Source organism: Micromesistius poutassou, assembly GCF_964030765.1.
Source record: "Micromesistius poutassou genome assembly, chromosome: 3".
Lineage (NCBI taxonomy): Eukaryota > Metazoa > Chordata > Actinopteri > Gadiformes > Gadidae > Micromesistius > Micromesistius poutassou.
In genome coordinates this window covers 16,989,043-17,013,387 of record NC_140273.1, presented here as the reverse complement: position 1 = coordinate 17,013,387, position 24,345 = coordinate 16,989,043, and the positions used below count along the sequence as shown (strand labels likewise).

The 24,345-nt window shown below is 37.7% G+C and overlaps 1 protein-coding gene across 1 annotated transcript in view; it reads left to right on the top strand.

Annotated features, from left to right (window-relative positions):
- Positions 1-271: 271 nt before the first annotated feature.
- Positions 272-24,345, top strand: part of LOC311340092 (NACHT, LRR and PYD domains-containing protein 3-like) — a 69,090-nt gene continuing 45,016 nt past the window's right edge. The window contains 6 exon segments of the mRNA XM_084464956.1: positions 272-381; positions 736-852; positions 10,929-11,045; positions 11,871-11,984; positions 12,501-12,570; positions 12,756-12,981. Of these exon segments, the coding sequence (XP_084321082.1) occupies positions 299-381; positions 736-852; positions 10,929-11,045; positions 11,871-11,984; positions 12,501-12,570; positions 12,756-12,981 (727 nt within the window). The 5' untranslated portion in view covers positions 272-298.

Below are 24,345 nucleotides of genomic sequence, written 5' to 3'. Positions count from 1 at the left end.
CAATAACAAGTGATTCCACCGTGTGGGATTGATAAAGTTGATCATATCTTATCTGCGTGTGTGTGTGCGGGGGTGTGTGTGTGTGTGTGTGTGGTTAGTTAATGATTGATTAAAGACAGCTCTTACTCAGGTCCAGGTCGGTGTCCTGGTTTGATCTGAGGTTTTTCTGACGCTTCAAAAGATCTCCTTACTATGTTTGTTTGGTTTGTCAACACTACAGCCATTTCCTGTCTGGTACCCAAATACAATCCACAGAAACAACATGGAGTTGTGTTTGTGTCCAGGTCTCCAGTGTGCTATGGATGAGGAGAGAGAGGAGGGGGGTCCTACCTCTAAGACCACTCTGTCTGAGGAACATGGCCGCCAGAGCAAAGCTAAGAGGTAAGAAGAGGATCTCTCACTGTCTGTGACTGTTGTCCATCTCAGAGCTCAGCGGTGATATAACATGACTCCATCATTAGTCTGAGTAACAGCTGTGTGTGTGTGTGTGTGTGTGTCTGTGTGTCTGTGTGTGTGTGTGTGTGTGTGTGTGTGTGTGTGTGTGTGTGTGTGTGTTGTGTTGAAGACCAGAGCAGCAGCAGAGAGCAGACTCCCCTGGACCCAGCTGTGTCTCCATGAAGAGTGACTGGTTTATGGAAAGAAAAAACTTCTTTGAACCAAAGTGAGTATATATCAGAGATTATAAAAATACAGCAGCTATCAAACATCCATAAATCCTGGTTCATGTTTTTCTAGAAGAGTCCAGCAGCAGAGAGCAGACTCCCCTGGACCCAGCTGTGTCTCCATGAAGAGTGACCACTCTATGCATCAACCTCCTGTCTTTAAAGATGGACGCTCCTCCAGAGAGGAGAGGTAGGAGTTTCAAACAGACCATGACAACAGACCAGTTGGTTGTTATCAGACTCTACCGTTACTGAGTTAGAAAGAGTATCCTCTCTCCCTACATCGTTCTCTCGGGGGAATCTCTCTTGTTATTGCAGCTCAAGAGTCAAAAGTACAGAGAAAGAGAGATTAAGGGATGAATAAAAATACAAAAGAAATGTAATAATTAAATAAAGATACAAAACGTAGAATAGTAACTAAATAAATACAATTAAATAGGATACTTGCACAGTAACATTATATACTACTATTAAACACAATATCGCTGCACTTAACGAGCGCCATTCATTCGCTTTACATCAATTCAAACCAACACTAATGACGTAAGGAAACTAGGAACAAAACGTTAGTTCTGTGCGTTATATTAACACATTAACACTAATTACACATTACACATGGGTTCAGTTACATTATATTAACACATTAACACTAATTACACATTACACATGGGTTCAGTTACATTATATTAACACATTAACACTAATTACACATTACACACGGGTTCAGTTACATTATATTAACACATTAACACTAATTACACATTACACACGGGTTCAGTTACATTATATTAACACATTAACACTAATTACACATTACACACGGGTTCAGTTACATTATATTAACACATTAACACTAATTACACATTACACACGGGTTCAGTTACATTATATTAACACATTAACACTAATTACACATTACACATGGGTTCAGTTACATTATATTAACACATTAACACTAATTACACATTACACATGGGTTCAGTTACATTATATTAACACATTAACACTAATTACACATTACACATGGGTTCAGTTACATTATATTAACACATTAACACTAATTACACATTACACATGGGTTCAGTTACATTATATTAACACATTAACACTAATTACACATTACACACAGGTTCAGTTACATTATATTAACACATTAACACTAATTACACATTACACACGGGTTCAGTTACATTATATTAACACATTAACACTAATTACACATTACACATGGGTTCAGTTACATTATATTAACACATTAACACTAATTACACATTACACACGGGTTCAGTTACATTATATTAACACATTAACACTAATTACACATTACACACGGGTTCAGTTACATTATATTAACACATTAACACTAATTACACATTACACACGGGTTCAGTTACATTATATTAACACATTAACACTAATTACACATTACACACGGGTTCAGTTACATTATATTAACACATTAACACTAATTACACATTACACACGGGTTCAGTTACATTATATTAACACATTAACACTAATTACACATTACACATGGGTTCAGTTACATTATATTAACACACTAACACTAATTACACATTACACATGGGTTCAGTTACATTATATTAACATTTTAACACATTCTAATTACACATTACACATGGGTTCAGTTACATTATATTAACACATTAACACTAATTACACATTACACACGGGTTCAGTTACATTATATTAACACATTAACACTAATTACACATTACACACGGGTTCAGTTACATTATATTAACACATTAACACTAATTACACATTACACATGGGTTCAGATACATTATATTAACACATTAACACTAATTACACATTTCACACGGGTTCAGTTACATTATATTAACACATTAACACTAATTACACATTACACATGGGTTCAGTTACATTATATTAACACATTAACACTAATTACACATTACACACGGGTTCAGTTACATTATATTAACACATTAACACTAATTACACATTACACATGGGTTCAGATACATTATATTAACACATTAACACTAATTACACATTTCACACGGGTTCAGTTACATTATATTAACACATTAACACTAATTACACATTACACATGGGTTCAGTTACATTATATTAACACATTAACACTAATTACACATTACACACGGGTTCAGTTACATTATATTAACACATTAACACTAATTACACATTACACACGGGTTCAGTTACATTATATTAACACATTAACACTAATTACACATTACACACGGGTTCAGTTACATTATATTAACACATTAACACTAATTACACATTACACATGGGTTCAGATACATTATATTAACACATTAACACTAATTACACATTTCACACGGGTTCAGTTACATTATATTAACACATTAACACTAATTACACATTACACATGGGTTCAGTTACATTATATTAACACATTGACACTAATTACACATTACACATGGGTTCAGTTACATTATATTAACACATTAACACTAATTACACATTACACATGGGTTCAGTTACATTATATTAACACATTAACACTAATTACACATTACACATGGGTTCAGTTACATTATATTAACACATTAACACTAATTACACATTACACATGGGTTCAGTTACATTATATTAACACATTGACACTAATTACACATTACACATGGGTTCAGTTACATTATATTAACACATTGACACTAATTACACATTACACATGGGTTCAGTTACATTATATTAACACATTAACACTAATTACACATTACACATGGGTTCAGTTACATTATATTAACACATTAACACTAATTACACATTACACATGGGTTCAGTTACATTATATTAACACATTAACACTAATTACACATTACACACGGGTTCAGTTACATTATATTAACACATTAACACTAATTACACATTACACACGGGTTCAGTTACATTATATTAACACATTAACACTAATTACACATTACACATGGGTTCAGTTACATTATATTAACACATTAACACTAATTACACATTACACATGGGTTCAGTTACATTATATTAACACATTAACACTAATTACACATTACACACGGGTTCAGTTACATTATATTAACACATTAACAGTAATTATACATTACACATGGGTTCAGTTACATTATATTAACACATTAACACTAATTACACATTACATATGGGTTCAGTTACATTATATTAACACATTAACACTAATTACACATTACACACGGGTTCAGTTACATTATATTAACACATTAACACTAATTACACATTACACACGGGTTCAGTTACATTATATTAACACATTGACACTAATTACACATTACACATGGGTTCAGTTACATTATATTAACACATTAACACTAATTACACATTACACATGGGTTCAGTTACATTATATTAACACATTAACACTAATTACACATTACACGTTCAGTTACATTATATTAACACATTAACACTAATTATACATTACACATGGGTTCAGTTACATTATATTAACACATTAACACTAATTACACATTACACATGGGTTCAGTTACATTATATTAACACATTAACACTAATTACACATTACATGTTCAGTTACATTATATTAACACATTAACACTAATTATACATTACACATGGGTTCAGTTACATTATATTAACACATTAACACTAATTACACATTACACACAGGTTCAGTTACATTATATTAACACATTAACACTAATTACACATTACACACGGGTTCAGTTACATTATATTAACACATTAACACTAATTACACATTACACACGGGTTCAGTTACATTATATTAACACATTAACACTAATTACACATTACACATGGGTTCAGTTACATTATATTAACACATTAACACTAATTACACATTACACGTTCAGTTACATTATATTAACACATTAACACTAATTATACATTACACATGGGTTCAGTTACATTATATTAACACATTAACAGTAATTACACATTACACACGGGTTCAGTTACATTATATTAACACATTAACACTAACTACACATTACACACGGGTTCAGTTACATTATATTAACACATTAACACTAATTACACATTACACACGGGTTCAGTTACATTATATTAACACATTAACACTAATTACACATTACACACGGGTTCAGTTACATTATATTAACACATTAACACTAATTACACATTACACACGGGTTCAGTTACATTATATTAACACATTAACACTAATTGCACATTACACACGGGTTCAGTTACATTATATTAACACATTAACACTAATTACACATTACACATGGGTTCAGTTACATTATATTAACACATTAACACTAATTACACATTACACACGGGTTCAGTTACATTATATTAACACATTAACACTAATTACACATTACACATGGGTTCAGTTACATTATATTAACACATTAACACTAATTACACATTACACATGGGTTCAGTTACATTATATTAACACATTAACACTAATTACACATTACACATGGGTTCAGTTACATTATATTAACACATTAACACTAACTACACATTACACACGGGTTCAGTTACATTATATTAACACATTAACACTAATTACACATTACACACGGGTTCAGTTACATTATATTAACACATTAACACTAATTACACATTACACACGGGTTCAGTTACATTATATTAACACATTAACACTAATTACACATTACACATGGGTTCAGTTACATTATATTAACACATTAACACTAATTACACATTACACACGGGTTCAGTTACATTATATTAACACATTAACACTAATTACACATTACACATGGGTTCAGTTACATTATATTAACACATTAACACTAACTACACATTACACATGGGTTCAGATACATTATATTAACACATTAACACTAATTACACATTACACATGGGTTCAGTTACATTATATTAACATTTTAACACTAATTACACATTACACATGGGTTCAGTTACATTATATTAACACATTAACACTAATTACACATTACACATGGGTTCAGTTACATTATATTAACACATTAACACTAATTACACATTACACATGGATTCAGTTACATTATATTAACACATTAACACTAATTAGACATTACACGCGGGTTCAGTTACATTATATTAACACATTAACACTAATTACACATTACACATGGGTTCAGTTACATTATATTAACACATTAACACTAATTACACATTACACACGGGTTCAGTTACATTATATTAACACATTAACACTAATTACACATTACACACGGGTTCAGTTACATTATATTAACACATTAACACTAATTACACATTACACATGGGTTCAGATACATTATATTAACACATTAACACTAATTACACATTTCACACGGGTTCAGTTACATTATATTAACACATTAACACTAATTAGACATTACACGCGGGTTCAGTTACATTATATTAACACATTAACACTAATTACACATTACACATGGGTTCAGTTACATTATATTAACACATTAACACTAATTACACATTACACACGGGTTCAGTTACATTATATTAACACATTAACACTAATTACACATTACACACGGGTTCAGTTACATTATATTAACACATTAACACTAATTACACATTACACACGGGTTCAGTTACATTATATTAACACATTAACACTAATTACACATTACACATGGGTTCAGATACATTATATTAACACATTAACACTAATTACACATTACACACGGGTTCAGTTACATTATATTAACACATTAACACTAATTACACATTACACATGGGTTCAGTTACATTATATTAACACATTAACACTAATTACACATTACACACGGGTTCAGTTACATTATATTAACACATTAACACTAATTACACATTACACACAGGTTCAGTTACATTATATTAACACATTAACACTAATTACACATTACACACGGGTTCAGTTACATTATATTAACACATTAACACTAATTACACATTACACACGGGTTCAGTTACATTATATTAACACATTAACACTAATTACACATTACACATGGGTTCAGTTACATTATATTAACACATTAACACTAATTACACATTACACACGGGTTCAGATACATTATATTAACACATTAACACTAATTACACATTTCACACGGGTTCAGTTACATTATATTAACACATTAACACTAATTAGACATTACACGCGGGTTCAGTTACATTATATTAACACATTAACACTAATTACACATTACACATGGGTTCAGTTACATTATATTAACACATTAACACTAATTACACATTACACACGGGTTCAGTTACATTATATTAACACATTAACACTAATTACACATTACACACGGGTTCAGTTACATTATATTAACACATTAACACTAATTACACATTACACATGGGTTCAGATACATTATATTAACACATTAACACTAATTACACATTACACACGGGTTCAGTTACATTATATTAACACATTAACACTAATTACACATTACACACGGGTTCAGTTACATTATATTAACACATTAACACTAATTACACATTACACACGGGTTCAGTTACATTATATTAACACATTAACACTAATTACACATTACACGCGGGTTCAGTTACATTATATTAACACATTAACACTAATTACACATTACACACGGGTTCAGTTACATTATATTAACACATTAACACTAATTACACATTACACATGGGTTCAGTTACATTATATTAACACATTAACACTAATTACACATTACACATGGGTTCAGTTACATTATATTAACACATTAACACTAATTACACATTACACATGGGTTCAGTTACATTATATTAACACATTAACACTAATTACACATTACACACGGGTTCAGTTACATTATATTAACACATTAACACTAATTACACATTACACACGGGTTCAGTTACATTATATTAACACATTAACACTAATTACACATTACACACGGGTTCAGTTACATTATATTAACATTTTAACACATTCTAATTAGACATTACACATGGGTTCAGTTACATTATATTAACACATTAACACTAATTACACATTACACACGGGTTCAGTTACATTATATTAACACATTAACACTAATTACACATTACACACGGGTTCAGTTACATTATATTAACACATTAACATTAATTACACATTACACACGGGTTCAGTTACATTATATTAACACATTAACACTAATTACACATTACACATGGGTTCAGTTACATTATATTAACACATTAACACTAATTACACATTACACACGGGTTCAGTTACATTATATTAACACATTAACACTAATTACACATTACACATGGGTTCAGTTACATTATATTAACACATTAACATTAATTACACATTACACACGGGTTCAGTTACATTATATTAACACATTAACACTAATTACACATTACACATGGGTTCAGTTACATTATATTAACACATTAACACTAATTACACATTACACACGGGTTCAGTTACATTATATTAACACATTAACACTAATTACACATTACACATGGGTTCAGTTACATTATATTAACACATTAACACTAATTACACATTACACACGGGTTCAGTTACATTATATTAACATTTTAACACTAATTACACATTACACATGGGTTCAGTTACATTATATTAACACATTAACACTAATTACACATTACACACGGGTTCAGTTACATTATATTAACACATTAACACTAATTAGACATTACACATGGGTTCAGTTACATTATATTAACACATTAACACTAATTACACATTACACACGGGTTCAGTTACATTATATTAACACATTAACACTAATTACACATTACACACGGGTTCAGTTACATTATATTAACATTTTAACACATTCTAATTAGACATTACACATGGGTTCAGTTACATTATATTAACACATTAACACTAATTACACATTACACACGGGTTCAGTTACATTATATTAACACATTAACACTAATTACACATTACACACGGGTTCAGTTACATTATATTAACACATTAACACTAATTACACATTACACACGGGTTCAGTTACATTATATTAACATTTTAACACATTCTAATTAGACATTACACACGGGTTCAGTTACATTATATTAACACATTAACACTAATTACACATTACACATGGGTTCAGTTACATTATATTAACACATTAACACTAATTAGACATTACACACGGGTTCAGTTACATTATATTAACACATTAACACTAATTACACATTACACACGGGTTCAGTTACATTATATTAACACATTAACACTAATTACACATTACACACGGGTTCAGTTACATTATATTAACACATTAACACTAATTACACATTACACATGGGTTCAGTTACATTATATTAACATTTTAACACATTCTAATTAGACATTACACATGGGTTCAGTTACATTATATTAACACATTAACACTAATTACACATTACACACGGGTTCAGTTACATTATATTAACATTTTAACACATTCTAATTAGACATTACACATGGGTTCAGTTACATTATATTAACACATTAACACTAATTACACATTACACACGGGTTCAGTTACATTATATTAACACATTAACACTAATTACACATTACACATGGGTTCAGTTACATTATATTAACACATTAACACTAATTACACATTACACACGGGTTCAGTTACATTATATTAACACATTAACACTAATTACACATTACACACGGGTTCAGTTACATTATATTAACACATTAACACTAACTACACATTACACACGGGTTCAGTTACATTATATTAACACATTAACACTAATTACACATTACACACGGGTTCAGTTACATTATATTAACACATTAACACTAATTACACATTACATGTTCAGTTACATTATATTAACACATTAACACTAATTACACATTACACACAGGTTCAGTTACATTATATTAACACATTAACACTAATTACACATTACACACGGGTTCAGTTACATTATATTAACACATTAACACTAATTACACATTACACACGGGTTCAGTTACATTATATTAACACATTAACACTAATTACACATTACACACGGGTTCAGTTACATTATATTAACACATTAACACTAATTACACATTACACACGGGTTCAGTTACATTATATTAACACATTAACACTAATTACACATTACACACGGGTTCAGTTACATTATATTAACACATTAACACTAATTACACATTACACACGGGTTCAGTTACATTATATTAACACATTAACACTAATTACACATTACACACGGGTTCAGTTACATTATATTAACACATTAACACTAATTACACATTACACACGGGTTCAGTTACATTATATTAACATTTTAACACATTCTAATTAGACATTACACATGGGTTCAGTTACATTATATTAACACATTAACACTAATTACACATTACACACGGGTTCAGTTACATTATATTAACACATTAACACTAATTACACATTTCACATGGGTTCAGTTACATTATATTAACACATTAACACTAATTACACATTACACATGGGTTCAGTTACATTATATTAACACATTAACACTAATTACACATTACACATGGGTTCAGTTACATTATATTAACACATTAACACTAATTACACATTACACATGGGTTCAGTGACAGGGTTACATTACAGGGTTACATTATATTAACATTTGAACCTTTTAACCCAACATCAATTATTATCTATTTATTTATTACATGAAATTGAAGTGTTGATTATTAAGTGTGCAGAATGAAAGAAAACTTATTCATGTAACGTCACTTACAATCTCTCTCTCTCTTTAGTGATGTGGTTTACATGGTGGTAATGAGGAGGGATAAGGCTGTTTTAGTGATGTGGTTGACATGCTGGTAATGAGAGGAGGGATAAGGCTGTTTTAGTGATGTTGTTGACATGGTGGTAATGAGAGAAGGGATAAGGCTGTTTTAGTGATGTGGTTGACATGGTGATAATGAGAGGAGGGATAAGGCTGTTTTAGTGATGTGGTTGACATGGTGATAATGAGAGGAGGGATAAGGCTGTTTTAGTGATGTGGTTGACATGGTGATAATCAGAGGAGGGGTAAGGCTGTTTTAGTGATGTGGTTGACATGGTGGTAATGAGAGGAGGGATAAGGCTGTTTTAGTGATGTGGTTGACATGGTGGTAATGAGAGGAGGGATAAGGCTGTTTTAGTGATGTGGTTGACATGGTGATAATGAGAGGAGGGATAAGGCTGTTTTAGTGATGTGGTTGACACGGTGTGATCCTGGTTCTTGTTTTTCTAGTAGAGTCCAGCAGCAGAGAGCAGACTCCCCTGGACCCAGCTGTGTCTCCATGAAGAGTGACAGCTCTATGTATGAACCTCCTGTCTTTAAAGATGGACGCCCCTCCAGAGAGGAGAGGTAGGAGTTTCAAACAGACCATGACAACAGACCAGTTGGTTGTTATCAGACTCTACCGTTACTGAGTTAGGAAGAGTATCCTCTCTCCCTACATCGTTCTCTCGGGGGAATCTCTCTCGTTATTGCAGCTCAAGAGTCAAAAGTACAAAGAAAGAGAGATTAAGGGATGAATAAAGATACAAAATAAATGTAAAAATTAAATAAAGATACAAAACGTAGAATAATAACTAAATAAATACAATTACACAGGATACTTGCACAGTATAAATATAAACCCTCTCTCTCTCTTTAGTGAAGTGGTTGACATGGTGGTAATGAGAGGAGGGATAAGGCTGTTTTAGTAATGTGGTTGCATGGTGATAATGAAAGGAGGGATAAGGCTGTTTTAGTGACGTGGTTGACATGGTGATAATGAGGAGGGATAAAGCTGTTTCAGTGATGTGGTTGACATGGTGGTAATGAGAGGAGGGATAAGGCTGTTTTAGTGATGTGGTTGACATGGTGATAATGAGAGGAGGGATAAGGTTGTTTTAGTGATGTGGTTGACATGGTGGTAATGAGAGGAAGGATAAGGTTGTTTTAGTGATGTTGTTGACATGGTGGTAATGAGAGGAGGGATAAGGCTGTTTTAGTGATGTGGTTGACATGGTGGTAATGAGAGGAGGGATAAGGCTGTTTTAGTGATGTGGTTGACATGGTGGTAATGAGAGGAGGGATAAGGCTGTTTTAGTGATGTGGTTGACATGGTGATAATGAGAGGGGGGATAAGGCTGTTTTAGTGACGTGGTTGACATGGTGTGATCCTGGTTCTTGTTTTTCTAGTAGAGTCCAGCAGCAGAGAGCAGACTCCCCTGGACCCAGCTGTGTCTCCATGAAGAGTGACAGCTCTATGAGGACACCTCCTGTCTTTAAAGATGGACGCCCCTCCAGAGAGGAGAGGTAGGAGTTTCAAACAGACCATGACAACAGACCAGTTGGTTGTTATCAGACTCTACTGATACTCTCTCTCACAATCAATCATTAACTAACTGAAGAGGATTACAGTTTACCTGTACTCCTTACACACACACACACACACACACACACACACACACACACACACACACACACACACACACACACACACACACACACACACACAAAGCCATTTACCAATAAAATATCCACAAGCAGATACGATACGTCCAACTTTATGAATCCCACACAAGGGGAATCTCTCTTGTTATTGCAGCTCAAGAGTCAAAAGTACAGCGAAAGAGAGATTAAGGGATGAATAAAAATACAAAATAAATGTAAAAATTAAATACTTGCAGTATAAACATAAACATAATTGGAGACAATAATATTCTCTCTGTGTGTCTCTCTCTCTCTCTCTCTCTCCCTCTTGTTTGTTTACTGTGTGTGTTTATGTTTAATGTGTGTTTGTGTGTGTACGTGTGTGTGTTTTCTCCACAGACAACCCCACCAGAGGTCAAAGGTTACCAGTGCTCAATCTGTACAGCAGCATCAAACAGAGCTGATCAAGGTGTGTAAATATCCAACAAGACGTTTGACTTTAGCTCTACATGAACATAAGAAAGCATCTCTTGTGGAGCTCATAGTCTCCAGGCTTCCCTCTTTAGACCAGTGGGAAGTGAATACAGGACAGATGCTTCTGATGTCCTCAGTTAGTTCAGAGTAAAGTTCTCCTTGATGTTTGTTCTGTTCCAGAGGGCTGAGGAGAACGCACACGCTTTTCTAGACAAGGAGCTGAAGAAGCTCTGGAGGGATCTCTTCCCAGATTACCCACAATGCTCAGAGAGTCAGAGGGAAGAGGAGGAGGTGGATGGTAAGAAGGAGGAGCAGAGGAGGCGCGCCATAGAGGGAGTGGTAGACATCACAAAGCTCTGCCTGATGGAGATGAACCATGAGGAACTGGCCGACACACTGTGGGGCGGTAAGAGACTCTTATTTTGAAGAAAGAGGAGTTATTTTTTTAATTGCAGAAGAGACTCTTATCTTGAAAACAGAATGAATAATTTTTTTGAAGAGCAGTATGAGACTCTTATTTATTCTATTCACGCTAAATTACACGTCCAGCTTCTCGAACCACAAGTAATGAAGCCACTAAATATCATGAAGTTGATAATTTTACAGTAAATATTGACATGCTTCCACTGTCACCATCCACTAACTGATGTCCTCTGTTGTTTTCTCATTTAGGATATGATGCTGTCAGGTGCCAACATAAAATCAAGTCTCATTTGAAGAAGAAGTTCAAGTGTGTGTTTGAGGGAATCCCTAAAGCAGGACAGCCAACAGGTCTGAATGACTTCTACACAGAGCTCTTCATCACAGAGAGAGGCAGTGGAGATGTCAACAAGGAACATGAGGTCAGAATAATTGAAACTGCTTCCAGGAAATCGGCCAAGGAGGAAACACCAATCAAATGTGAAGACATCTTTAAACCATTACCTGGACAAGATCAACCAATCAGAACAATAATGACAACTGGAGTGGCCGGCATTGGTAAAACCGTCTTAACACACAAGTTCACTCTGGACTGGGCTGAAGGCAAAGCCAACAATGACATACACTTCACATTTATCTTCACTTTCAGAGAGCTGAATTTACTGAAAGGGAAAGAGTTGAGCTTGGTGGAACTTCTTCATCACTTCTTTATTGAGACCAAAGAAGCAGGAATCTGCAGATTCGACCGGTTCCAAGTTGTCTTCATCTTGGATGGTCTGGATGAGTGTCGACTTCCTCTGGACTTCCAGAACAACCAGACCTGGACTGATGTCACAAAGCCGACCTCAGTGGACGTGCTGCTGACAAACCTCATCAGGGGCAACCTGCTTCCCTCCGCTCGCATCTGGATAACAACACGCCCTGCGGCAGCCAATCAGATCCCTGCTGAGTGTGTTGACATGGTGACAGAGGTGAGAGGGTTCACCGACCCACAGAAGGAGGAGTACTTCAGGAAAAAATTCGGAGAAGGGAAGCTGGCCAGCACTATCATCTCCCATGTCAAGAAATCACGAAGCCTCCACATCATGTGTCACATCCCAGTCTTCTGTTGGATCACAGCTACAGTTCTGGAGGACATCTTCAAAAAATCCCAGATAGAAGAGATGCCCAAGACCGTGACTCAAATGTACAGCCACTTTCTGAGGGTTCAGTCCATACAGGGCGATAGGAAGTACCATGGGAGAGCTGAAACAGATCCAAACTGGAGTCCAGAGAGCAGGGAGATCATTGTTTCTCTGGGAAAACTGGCTTTTAACCAGCTGGAGAAAGGCAACCTGATCTTCTATGAGGCAGACCTGGCAGAGTGTGGCATTGACATCAAAGCAGCCTCAATGTACTCAGGAGTGTTCACCCAGATCTTTAAAGAGGAGTGTGGGCTGTACCAGGACAGGGTGTTCTGCTTTGTCCATCTGAGCATCCAGGAGTTTCTGGCTGCCCTTTATGTCTTTCAGTCCTTCATCAAGACTGGTGTCAATCTGCTCTTAGAAGAACAACCAACCTCTGGGGAAGATAAACTCCTCCTCCTCTACCGGAGTGCTGTGGACAAGGCCTTACAGAGTGAGAACGGACACCTGGACTTGTTCCTCCGCTTCCTCCTGGGCCTCTCTCTGGAGACCAATCAGATTGTCCTACGAGGTCTGCTGGGACAGACAGGAACTAGCTCACTGACCAATGAGGGAACAGTGTCTTACATCAAGAAGAAGCTAAATGAAGATCTCTCTCCAGAGAGAAGCATCAACTTGTTCCACTGTCTGAATGAGCTGAACGACCGTTCTCTAGTGAAGGAGATCGAACAGTACCTGACATCAGGAAGTGTCGCCCAAAAAACTCTCTCTCCTGCTCAACTGTCAGCTCTGGCCTTCATCCTACTGACATCAGAAGAGGAGCTGGACGTGTTTGACCTGAAGAAATACTCTTCTTCAGAGGAGGGTCTTCTGAGGCTGCTGCCAGTGGTCAAAGCCTCCAAAACATCTCTGTAGGTTCACTAATAACAGGAATTAAAGTACACACAACACAATATACATAAAACTGGAATATAAGGTTAAAATAATATGCAAAACATCTCTGTAGGTTCATCACAACATGTATTACTATTCTACTCACAACAGAATAAACATCCTAGTAGAATATAAAAGTTATAATATACAAATCATCTCTGTAGGTGTACTATTAATGTGTAATGTAGTATAGTTCAAATAAGAGAATATTCATAACAATAGAAGTAGTATTCAGTTAATAATTCTACAAAACATCTATTTAACATTTTACATTGAATATATAATGGACATTTATACATCTAAATATTTAGTAATTTGGTCAACTAATAACATTTCTTCATTATGGAATAACTTAAAGATTTATGTTATATTAATCACAGTTCCTGACATGTTCTGTTTATTGTGTGTGAAGGCTGAATGAATGTCATCTGTCAGAGACATGCTGTGAAGCTCTGGCCTCAGTTCTCAGCTCCAACTCCTCTAGTCTGAGAGAGCTGGACCTGAGTACCAATGATCTGCAGGATTCAGGAGTGAAGCTGCTCTCTGCTGGACTGGGGAGTCCACACTGTACACTGGAAACTCTTAGGTCAGTTATCAGCCTCTTCTTCAAACTGCGTCTTGGGGTTGTTTAATATGTAAGGGATGATCCACGACTAGGTGGACTGTTATCAATATCGATATGTATGTTATACGTGATGTAACTCTGGCCAGCTTATGTGAGGGTTAGGGGTTGTTGACCTGTTACAACTGCTAGTATGTTATGTATGTTATACGTTATGTAACTCTGGTCAGCTGATTAGAGCTGAGGAGTTGTCATTAGTGTAGACATGGTGATGAGGCTTTAGCCGTGCTGTGATCTGAATATAATGCACCCCTCACCACTAAACCATCACTGGCCGTGGTAAAGTGAAACATATTGAACAGTAAAGATGTCCTTTATTAATGTGGCGGTGTGGAGGCTCTCAATGTTAATCTTAGGTTGCTCGTCAACGCCACCTTGGGAATTGCACCCAAGGAATTATTATATATTATTTTACATTGATCAAAAACACAGGTTCGTTCCACTCAACAGGCAAGACACGTGGTTATAACTAATAAACAAGGAGCCTAATCAGGGGCTGAGGCCTACTGGTGGGGAAAGAGCAGGTGAAGGGGAAGGGGACTCAACAGGAATAAATTAAAGGGAAATGGTTCACCCAGACACACGTGGCAGTCACACACTGGTATCACCAAATCCAAGGAAGCACAGCACACAAGAATGAGGGACACCACCACCCACGTCACCAGCACCACCACCAGCCTGCAGCCACTGAGAAGGAAACAGAAAGGAAGTTACAACGGAAATAATTAACCCAAAATGTATGAAGCAATGTACAACATAAAGCAGGAAATAGTTCACAAAATAAACTTAACAAAACAATTTACTTAATCAAAATAATAAAGTACAGAAAACAAAACAAAATTAAGGGATTAACTCCTCAAAATCATTGGGCTCAAATTAAAGGGATAAACAGGTTAAAGGTGTGGTGTCGGCAGTCCACCATGCAAGCCGGCTGTAGCCAAAAGCCAGCAACAGCAGCACAGAGCAGCAAGGAATAAGTGGCTGCCGGAGACAAAGCAAGGGACAACGTCGTATATAGCAGCAGAGACAAACGGTGTGATTAGCAGCAGAGACAAACAGCAGACAAAGCTGTAGACAAAGCTATAGACAAAAGCTGTGTACAAAGCAGCAGCGGCCCCAATCAGCTGGTGGCGGAGTCAGATAAATCGCCACCTATAGATTTCAGCCAGCTGATGAGCGAGAGAGACACACGGCAGGGGACATCTACCTGTGACCACACTAGCATTAGCTACAGGATAGCATTCGGTGTAACACAGAGAGAGAGGACACTTACCGCTCGAGAGAACCAGCGACTAAACGGAGCACGGAGCACGCAGTCGCTGCTCTGCAGTGAAAACACACCGGCTTTGAGCATGAGGACACAGTGATAAATGAAACGAAACAGTAGCCGCAGCAGGGGCGCGGAGCATTACCTGCATGGGCAAACACCTGACCTGGAAATGATGCATCAGTGAGAGCACGAGAAGGAGGGCCGTACTTATGTACTGCCGCCCTAGTGGTCAGCTGACGCAATTAACTGCAGCAAGGCAACCCTATTTCTATGCTGCTACATTAACATCATATTAGTTTGGTGTAGTGCTGCTCATGTCCGATGCATTTCTGTTGATCTTTTCCCTGCTGACAAAACACTCCCTGGTTCTACACAATGTTAGAAGCTGTGGATAAACGGTCTTAGCGTACCAAACACAGCGGACTTCTCCTGACTCTAACAGAACAATATGTCATTGTCCTCCATATGGAATGAATACACTTTCTAAATGTGTTTAATTTGGTACAAACTGCTAGATAGAATAAATGGTGTGTGTGTGTGTACACAGGTTGTCTGGCTGCCTGGTCACACAGGAAGGCTGTGCTTCTCTGGCCTCAGCTCTGAGCTCCAACCCCTCCCATCTGAGAGAGTTGGACCTGAGCTACAATCACCCAGGAGACTCTGGAGCTGCGCTGCTCTCTGCTGTACTGGAGGATCCACGCTGGAGACTGGACACTCTCAGGTATGGAGAGGACAGCTCTCCATTCAGGGACAAAGTCTCCTACAAGGGTTCAAGCCGCTGCTAGATGAAGTGTTTTCAAAACGCAGTTGTAACGCATGTCGTGTAGAAAGTGATGAGATGGCAGATTAGGATTCAGACGACTTTTATAGAATTATATTTATTGATAGTTAGTGCAACACATTAACATTTGGCGTATTGCTGTGTTTGGCACTAACTGTCTGGTGAATTAATGTGTTGGTTTAAAACCAGACGTTTGAGTGTGTTTGTTTTTTGATTGGCCAATGATTGGTTAGCATAGAGCTGGATGTTAACATGGAGCCAGGCATGATGAGTCAGCAAATTAGGATTCAGAGTACTTTTATAAAATATTTATTGATAGTGAGTGCAACACACTCATATTTGGCGTGGCCTAGCATGGAGCTAGGCGTAAGCGTGGAGCTGGGGGTTAGCATGCAGCTAGGCCTTAACATTGAGGTGGTCGATAGCGGTTGTAGGTTTCCCGCCAAAAAGCCAACGATTGTATTGGCGCGGAGTGTGTGACCCACGCAGTCAGCTGACGAGGTTAGCTGTCTGTCCTTAATCAGTTAACATTACGAACCACCGAGCCATCAGCGAGTTCTTGTTGATTATGTGCTTAATCACGAGTGAATAATAATACTAACGTGATACTAACATGAATGCAGCGGAGCCATCTGCACACTCTCTTTGTTAACATGTGAATAATGTTTCCCTGTCTAAATACAACATGCTGCTCTCTCTTTGTTAACATGTGAATAATGTTTCCCTGTTTAAAGACAACATGCTGCTCTCTCTTTGTTAACATGTGAATAATGTTTCCCTGTTTAAAGACAACATGCTGCTCTCTCTTTGTTAACATGTGAATAATGTTTCCCTGTCTAAAGACATGCTGCTCTCTTTGTTAACATGTGAATAATGTTTCCCTGTTTAAAGACAACATGCTGCTCTCTTTGTTAACATGTGAATAATGTTTCCCTGTTTAAAGACAACATGCTGCTCTCTCTTTGTTAACATGTGAATAATGTTTCCTGTTTAAAGACAACATGCTGCTCTCTCTTTGTCTCCCCAGTGTGGAGCACGGTGGAGTGTGGAGGCTGAAACCAGCTCCACAGAGATGTAAGTGTCTGTTTTGTTTGATTCATCTCAACACACACTAACTTTAGAGATGGAAAGTCCATCCACACTGAGCGCTCCCACGTAAATGGCTACCGTAAATAATATAATAGAGGAGCCAACACTCCAGGGATAGATATTTAAACCCGCCACACGCCATATAAATGGCATTCAATAATCACTTTGAGAGACGTATTCCTTTGAGACATTTCATATACTTGGTGTAGGCCTGCTTGTTATATTGTAGACTATATAATATAAACAGAAGCGCTAACGCTAATGTCAGTGCTAACGCTAATGTCAGTGCTAACGCTAATGTCAGTGCTAACGTAAACGGTAACATGAGTGCCAACACTTACGTCAATGCAAGTGTCAGCGCTAATGCTATCGTCAATGCTAACTGCAGTGCTAATGCTAACATCAATGCTAACTGAAGCGCTAATGCTAACATCAACGCTAACTTCAGCACTAACGCTAAGGTCAATGCTAACGCTAATGTCAATGCTAACTTAATTGCTAACGCTAACGTCAGTGCTAACGCTAACTTCAACGGTAATGATAAAGTCAGCACTAATGCTAACGTCAATGCTAACTTCAGCACTAACGTCAACGCTAACTGCAGCACTAATGCTAACGTCAGCGCTAATGCTAACGTAAACGCTAATGCTAACTAAAATAATAAAACTAAACTAAACCCCAGCCTCTTTCATTTTAAAATAGTATGTTAATATTTTGAATGAATATAAATGAAAAGATATGCTTGTCGTGTGTATTTATATACACACAACTTTTTATATGTAGGGTACAGATGCGCGTGCCTAACTGCCTATGTAGTTGGAGAGTAGGCTATTATAACAAATAATAATAATAACGAATGAGCGAGAAATTACACAGATTAGAATAGAAAAGCACACACACACACACACACACACACACACACACACACACACACACACACACGATCGGATGGATCCGACCGGGATTTTCGTTGCCGTTGCGATGGGTTTCCTCTATCAGCGAAGTATACAATATAAACAAATTATATAAAACAAAATCCCAGCCTTTAATTTGAAAATAGTATGTCAATATTTTGAATGAATAGGCCTACATTTTTGTTATATATGTAAAATGTTCCTATATATAGCCTATTATTATAGCTTACATACAAATATTTTAAAACATGGGAATGCGAAATGCATCCTGGGATATTTAACGGTCCCAAGTCCACACGAGTCACCTCCGACGCATCCTCGGTGGAACGGCCTCATCGAGAACGCATCGAGAACACACACGGGTTTTACGACAGTCCACTGATTGCTCAACGAGCAACAGCTGAGTCAGAAGGCTAGAGCGAGACCAACTGAAAACGAATCCGGAATGAAACTAAAACTGTGATTCTGAAAAAAGTATAAATGATATCGAAATTCTGTTTACATATTATTGAAGATACAAATGTGTAGATTTGTTTAATTGTTTGAACGATGGTAAACGGTAATGATGGTCATTTTGACCAAGTTATGACGTCTTAAGTGGTTGAAGAGGATGAAGCATGAATCAGCATTTTTTTAATTTTCCAATGAGAATGAATGGGGGGATTTGGGTTGAATAACCTGGAATATCTCGGGAATTATGAATAATATCATGTCTTGTTCTCCCGTCAGATGCCTGTGAACTCACACTGGACCCAAACACAGCCTTCAGACGACTCTCTCTGTCTGAGGACAACAGAAAGGTGACGGCGGTTGGAGAGGACCAGTCGTATCCGGATCACCCAGAGAGATTTGACTCCTGGCCCCAGGTGTTGTGTAGAGAGGCTCTGACTGGCCGCTGTTACTGGGAGGTAGAGAGGAAAGGATATGTTGAGATAGGAGTGACATACAGAGGAATCACAAGGAGAGGAGAGGGTGATGACAGCTGGCTTGGAGGGAACAACAAGTCCTGGAGTCTTTATTGTCGTGATGGTGGTTACTCTGCCTGGTACAACGGTAGACGGACAGACATACGTCTCCCCCCCGCTGGCTCTACCAGAGTAGGAGTGTATCTGGACCGGCCTGCTGGCACTCTGTCCTTCTACAGAGTGTCCCGAGGTGTAGGAGGGTCCTCAGACACACTGACACACATCCACACCTTCAGGTCCACCTTCACCCAGGAGGACCTCCTCCCTGGGTTTTGGGTAGGGGGGAGGGAGGGTAACTCAGCGTCTCTGTGTCGGTTGTAGGAAAAAAAAAAGTGGGCGGACGGGGGCGCACACACACGCATCCACACACATACACGTAAGCACACACACACACACACACACCCCCGGACGACGACGCACACACACGCATGGTGTGTGTGTGTGTGTGTCCGTCGTCGTGCGGGCGAGCAGGGGGGTGCGGAGGGCGGAGGGTGACTCAGCGTCTCTGTGCCGGTTGTAGAAAAAAAAAAAAGGGCGGGCGGAGGACGGGCGCACACACACACACACACACACACACACACACAGGAAGATGTTTTCGTCCGGGGCCGGAGCTTTGGAGGCCTTTTTTGTAGTTTCTGTGGCAGTTATAGTCTCTCTCTCTCTCTCTCTCTCTCTCTCTCTCTCTCTCTCTCTCCCTCTCTCTCTCCCTCTCCCCCCTCGTCTCCCTCTCCTCCCCCTCCCTCTCCCCCTCCTTTTTATGGGGCTTCCTAAAAGTTGATGCTGGTAAACCATGAAAGGAAGAGACTTTTAAGATCTTCCATAGGGTTACCTGAGCAGGTTTTTATTAAGATTTCATTTTTAATTTGAAATGTATATCAAATACCTATTGATGGTAAATCACATGTTTTTTTTATGCTACAATATTTGTCCATTTTCAGACATTACCATATTTTATTCTCCAGGGCTCTGATCATCACTTTTGTCCTAATCCTAACAAGGATGATTTAGATGAGATTAGATTCATTAGGATCCCGATTAGCAACACACCAGAGAGAGAGCTAGTCTTCCTGGGTCCCAAACATCAAATATAGACAACAGACAATCACTTGTTTGACCTTATGTCAAACTCAAATAGAAATAGACTAATAAAAAAGTTTAAAAAAGATATGAAGGCTACAAAAAGAAATGACAACATTAAAAATGTATATACATTATGGACCACATGATTTTTTTGCAGACTTTTTAAAGTTGTATTTGCTATTTTTGCTAGAACGTATGTTTTTTTGGTAGTTCATTCCATAATGAAATAGTTGTGTAAATGATGGTATTTTTCAGTAGATTGGACCTCGGTCTGGGTAAAGCTAGCTGTCCTTTACTTGCTCCTCTAGTGCTATGACCGTGTCTGTCAGACACACTGACTAGACCTTCAGCAAAGAAGGCGGGTCTTTTGCAGTTTAAGACTGACCTTAGGAACAACAAGAGGTTAAGAGAGATTGTTTGTTTTACTGTGAGCCATGAAAGGCTAGTATGCATTACTTCAGTGTTAGTGTGAATAGAGCAGCTCGGTGCCAAAGGAACCTGATTTAAAGCAGGTTTTATATTTCATTCATAATAACCAGGAGGTCTGTGTTGTAAATGACTTTAAACTGAGTATTGATTCCTGGTGTTCTGTTGGGAACCAAACGGCAGCAGAACATGTTCAGTTATTAAAGATACGTGCACACCTGTTTATGATTAGTAAAGTCTGCAGCTTCTATTGTTTCAGTCCTTGTGTTTATTGTGTACATGTAAGGGACTATTTTTCTGTTGCATTTGTTAATGAAGCATAATTTTAATAAACAACTCAGTGGATCCAACTGAATGTTCTCGTGTGTTCAGCCCATCATCATTCTCCTTTTATTAGTAAATAATAGTGTGCTTTATTGCATACCGTTGTATTCCTAGGTGTTGAGACAGAAGGGTCGTAAGGAGAAGAATTTGTCCTTTGGTCTTCTCCTCTCTTCTTTGATGAACCTTTTGTGTGGAGAGGGTCTGAAACTGTATAAGAAACCATGTCAACCTGTATTCAGGACTCACTCTGCTAGAGAGGAGTCTAATGTATGCATGCATTAAAACCTAGGACCTTTTGCTTTCCAATGTATTGTGTGCTTTACTGCAGTGGGAATCTCACCTGGCCCAGACGCAATCTCTGTTAAAGGGGAATGGCCACGACAGTAGTCAGTAGTAGCTTAAGACAGTAGCTTAAAGAGGGTCATGTGTTTAATGTGCTACTCGCATTACTACTTCATTACTACTTATCGCACTACTGCTTGTGCCGCTTCCAGCTGCTGGTTCTTCCCTCCTGATTGAAAATAATAAGTGTCGCAAAAAGCGTGACCGCGTAGGACCTGCAAAACGATTGGAGCAACGGCACCGGAAGAGGCGGGACACGTGCAAACAACGGCCATCTTGGCGTTACGGAGTCTCCCCGTGCATTTCAATGGGTGATTTGTTCAGTGGTGCGTCTCCTCCTTCTATAGCGTCTCTGGATCAGTTGTGGTCGTGTGGTGACGAGACTCTCAGATCCACACTCCCTACAGTTTGGAAAGGGAGGCGGTGCGAGGCTGCCAGCAGTGACCCACGTTGTGCTGATCCCTCCCATAAAGGAGGACGACACCAGCTTAGGAGACGCTGACAAAGGTAGGAGGGAAAGAGCGGCCCGGAGCCAGAGATACAAACGGAGCGGAGAGGACCACCCAGGGGAGCAGCCCGTAAACACAAGGCTAGGAACCAGGGAGCAGGAGGGGGTGAAGCTCTCTCCCCAATGATCGGGCTGGTGAAGAACGCAGACTGGATGAACTGCGTTTATTATAACCAACGGAGGTTCATTGATTACACGGACGACGCTTTATCTGCGCTAGGGGAGCAGCTGCGTGCCACAAGACAAATGACTTTGGCAAAACAGGCAAGCCCTGTGATTGGTTACTGGCGGAACAAGGAGGAGTCTGTGCTCTTATAGGAGAAATGTGCTGCACCTTATTAAATAATTAATTATATTATTATTTAATAAGTATAATAATATAATAATTATATAATAATATTTATTTTATTATAATTATATTAATAAAGTTACAAATTAAAAACGTTCCCACACACGCTTTGATTCACAGCCAGTCAACGCCTGCCCTCTGGTGGACAAAACGAGAACTGCACGCAGCATATATTTTGTGGTCAGGAACGAGTTGAACTTCGCTTAATCTCTAAAAATAAAAATATATAACTACACATTACAGGCCACAATACAAGACGAACACCACTGTTTTTAAAGTTTTGATTTTTTTCATACAATAAGTTATAAATTAAAAAATATTCCCACACACGCCAATATTCAGTCGGTCAACGCCTGCCCTCTGGTGGACAAAACGAGAACTGCGCGCAGTATATATTTTCTGTGGCCAGGAAGGCGAATTCATACGAGTTGAACTTCGGTTAAGCTCTAAAAAACATGAAAATGTATTAAAACACGTCGTGTGTAGAAAACGGGAGTAGAGCAACGTTAGACTCGTCTGCAAATTAAAATATAAGCTCCAACTCAATACTTGCGTTTAAAGTTGCTGGTCGGACTGTAGACAATGACCCGCCCACGGAGGAGGAAGTCTAGATCCGGATATCC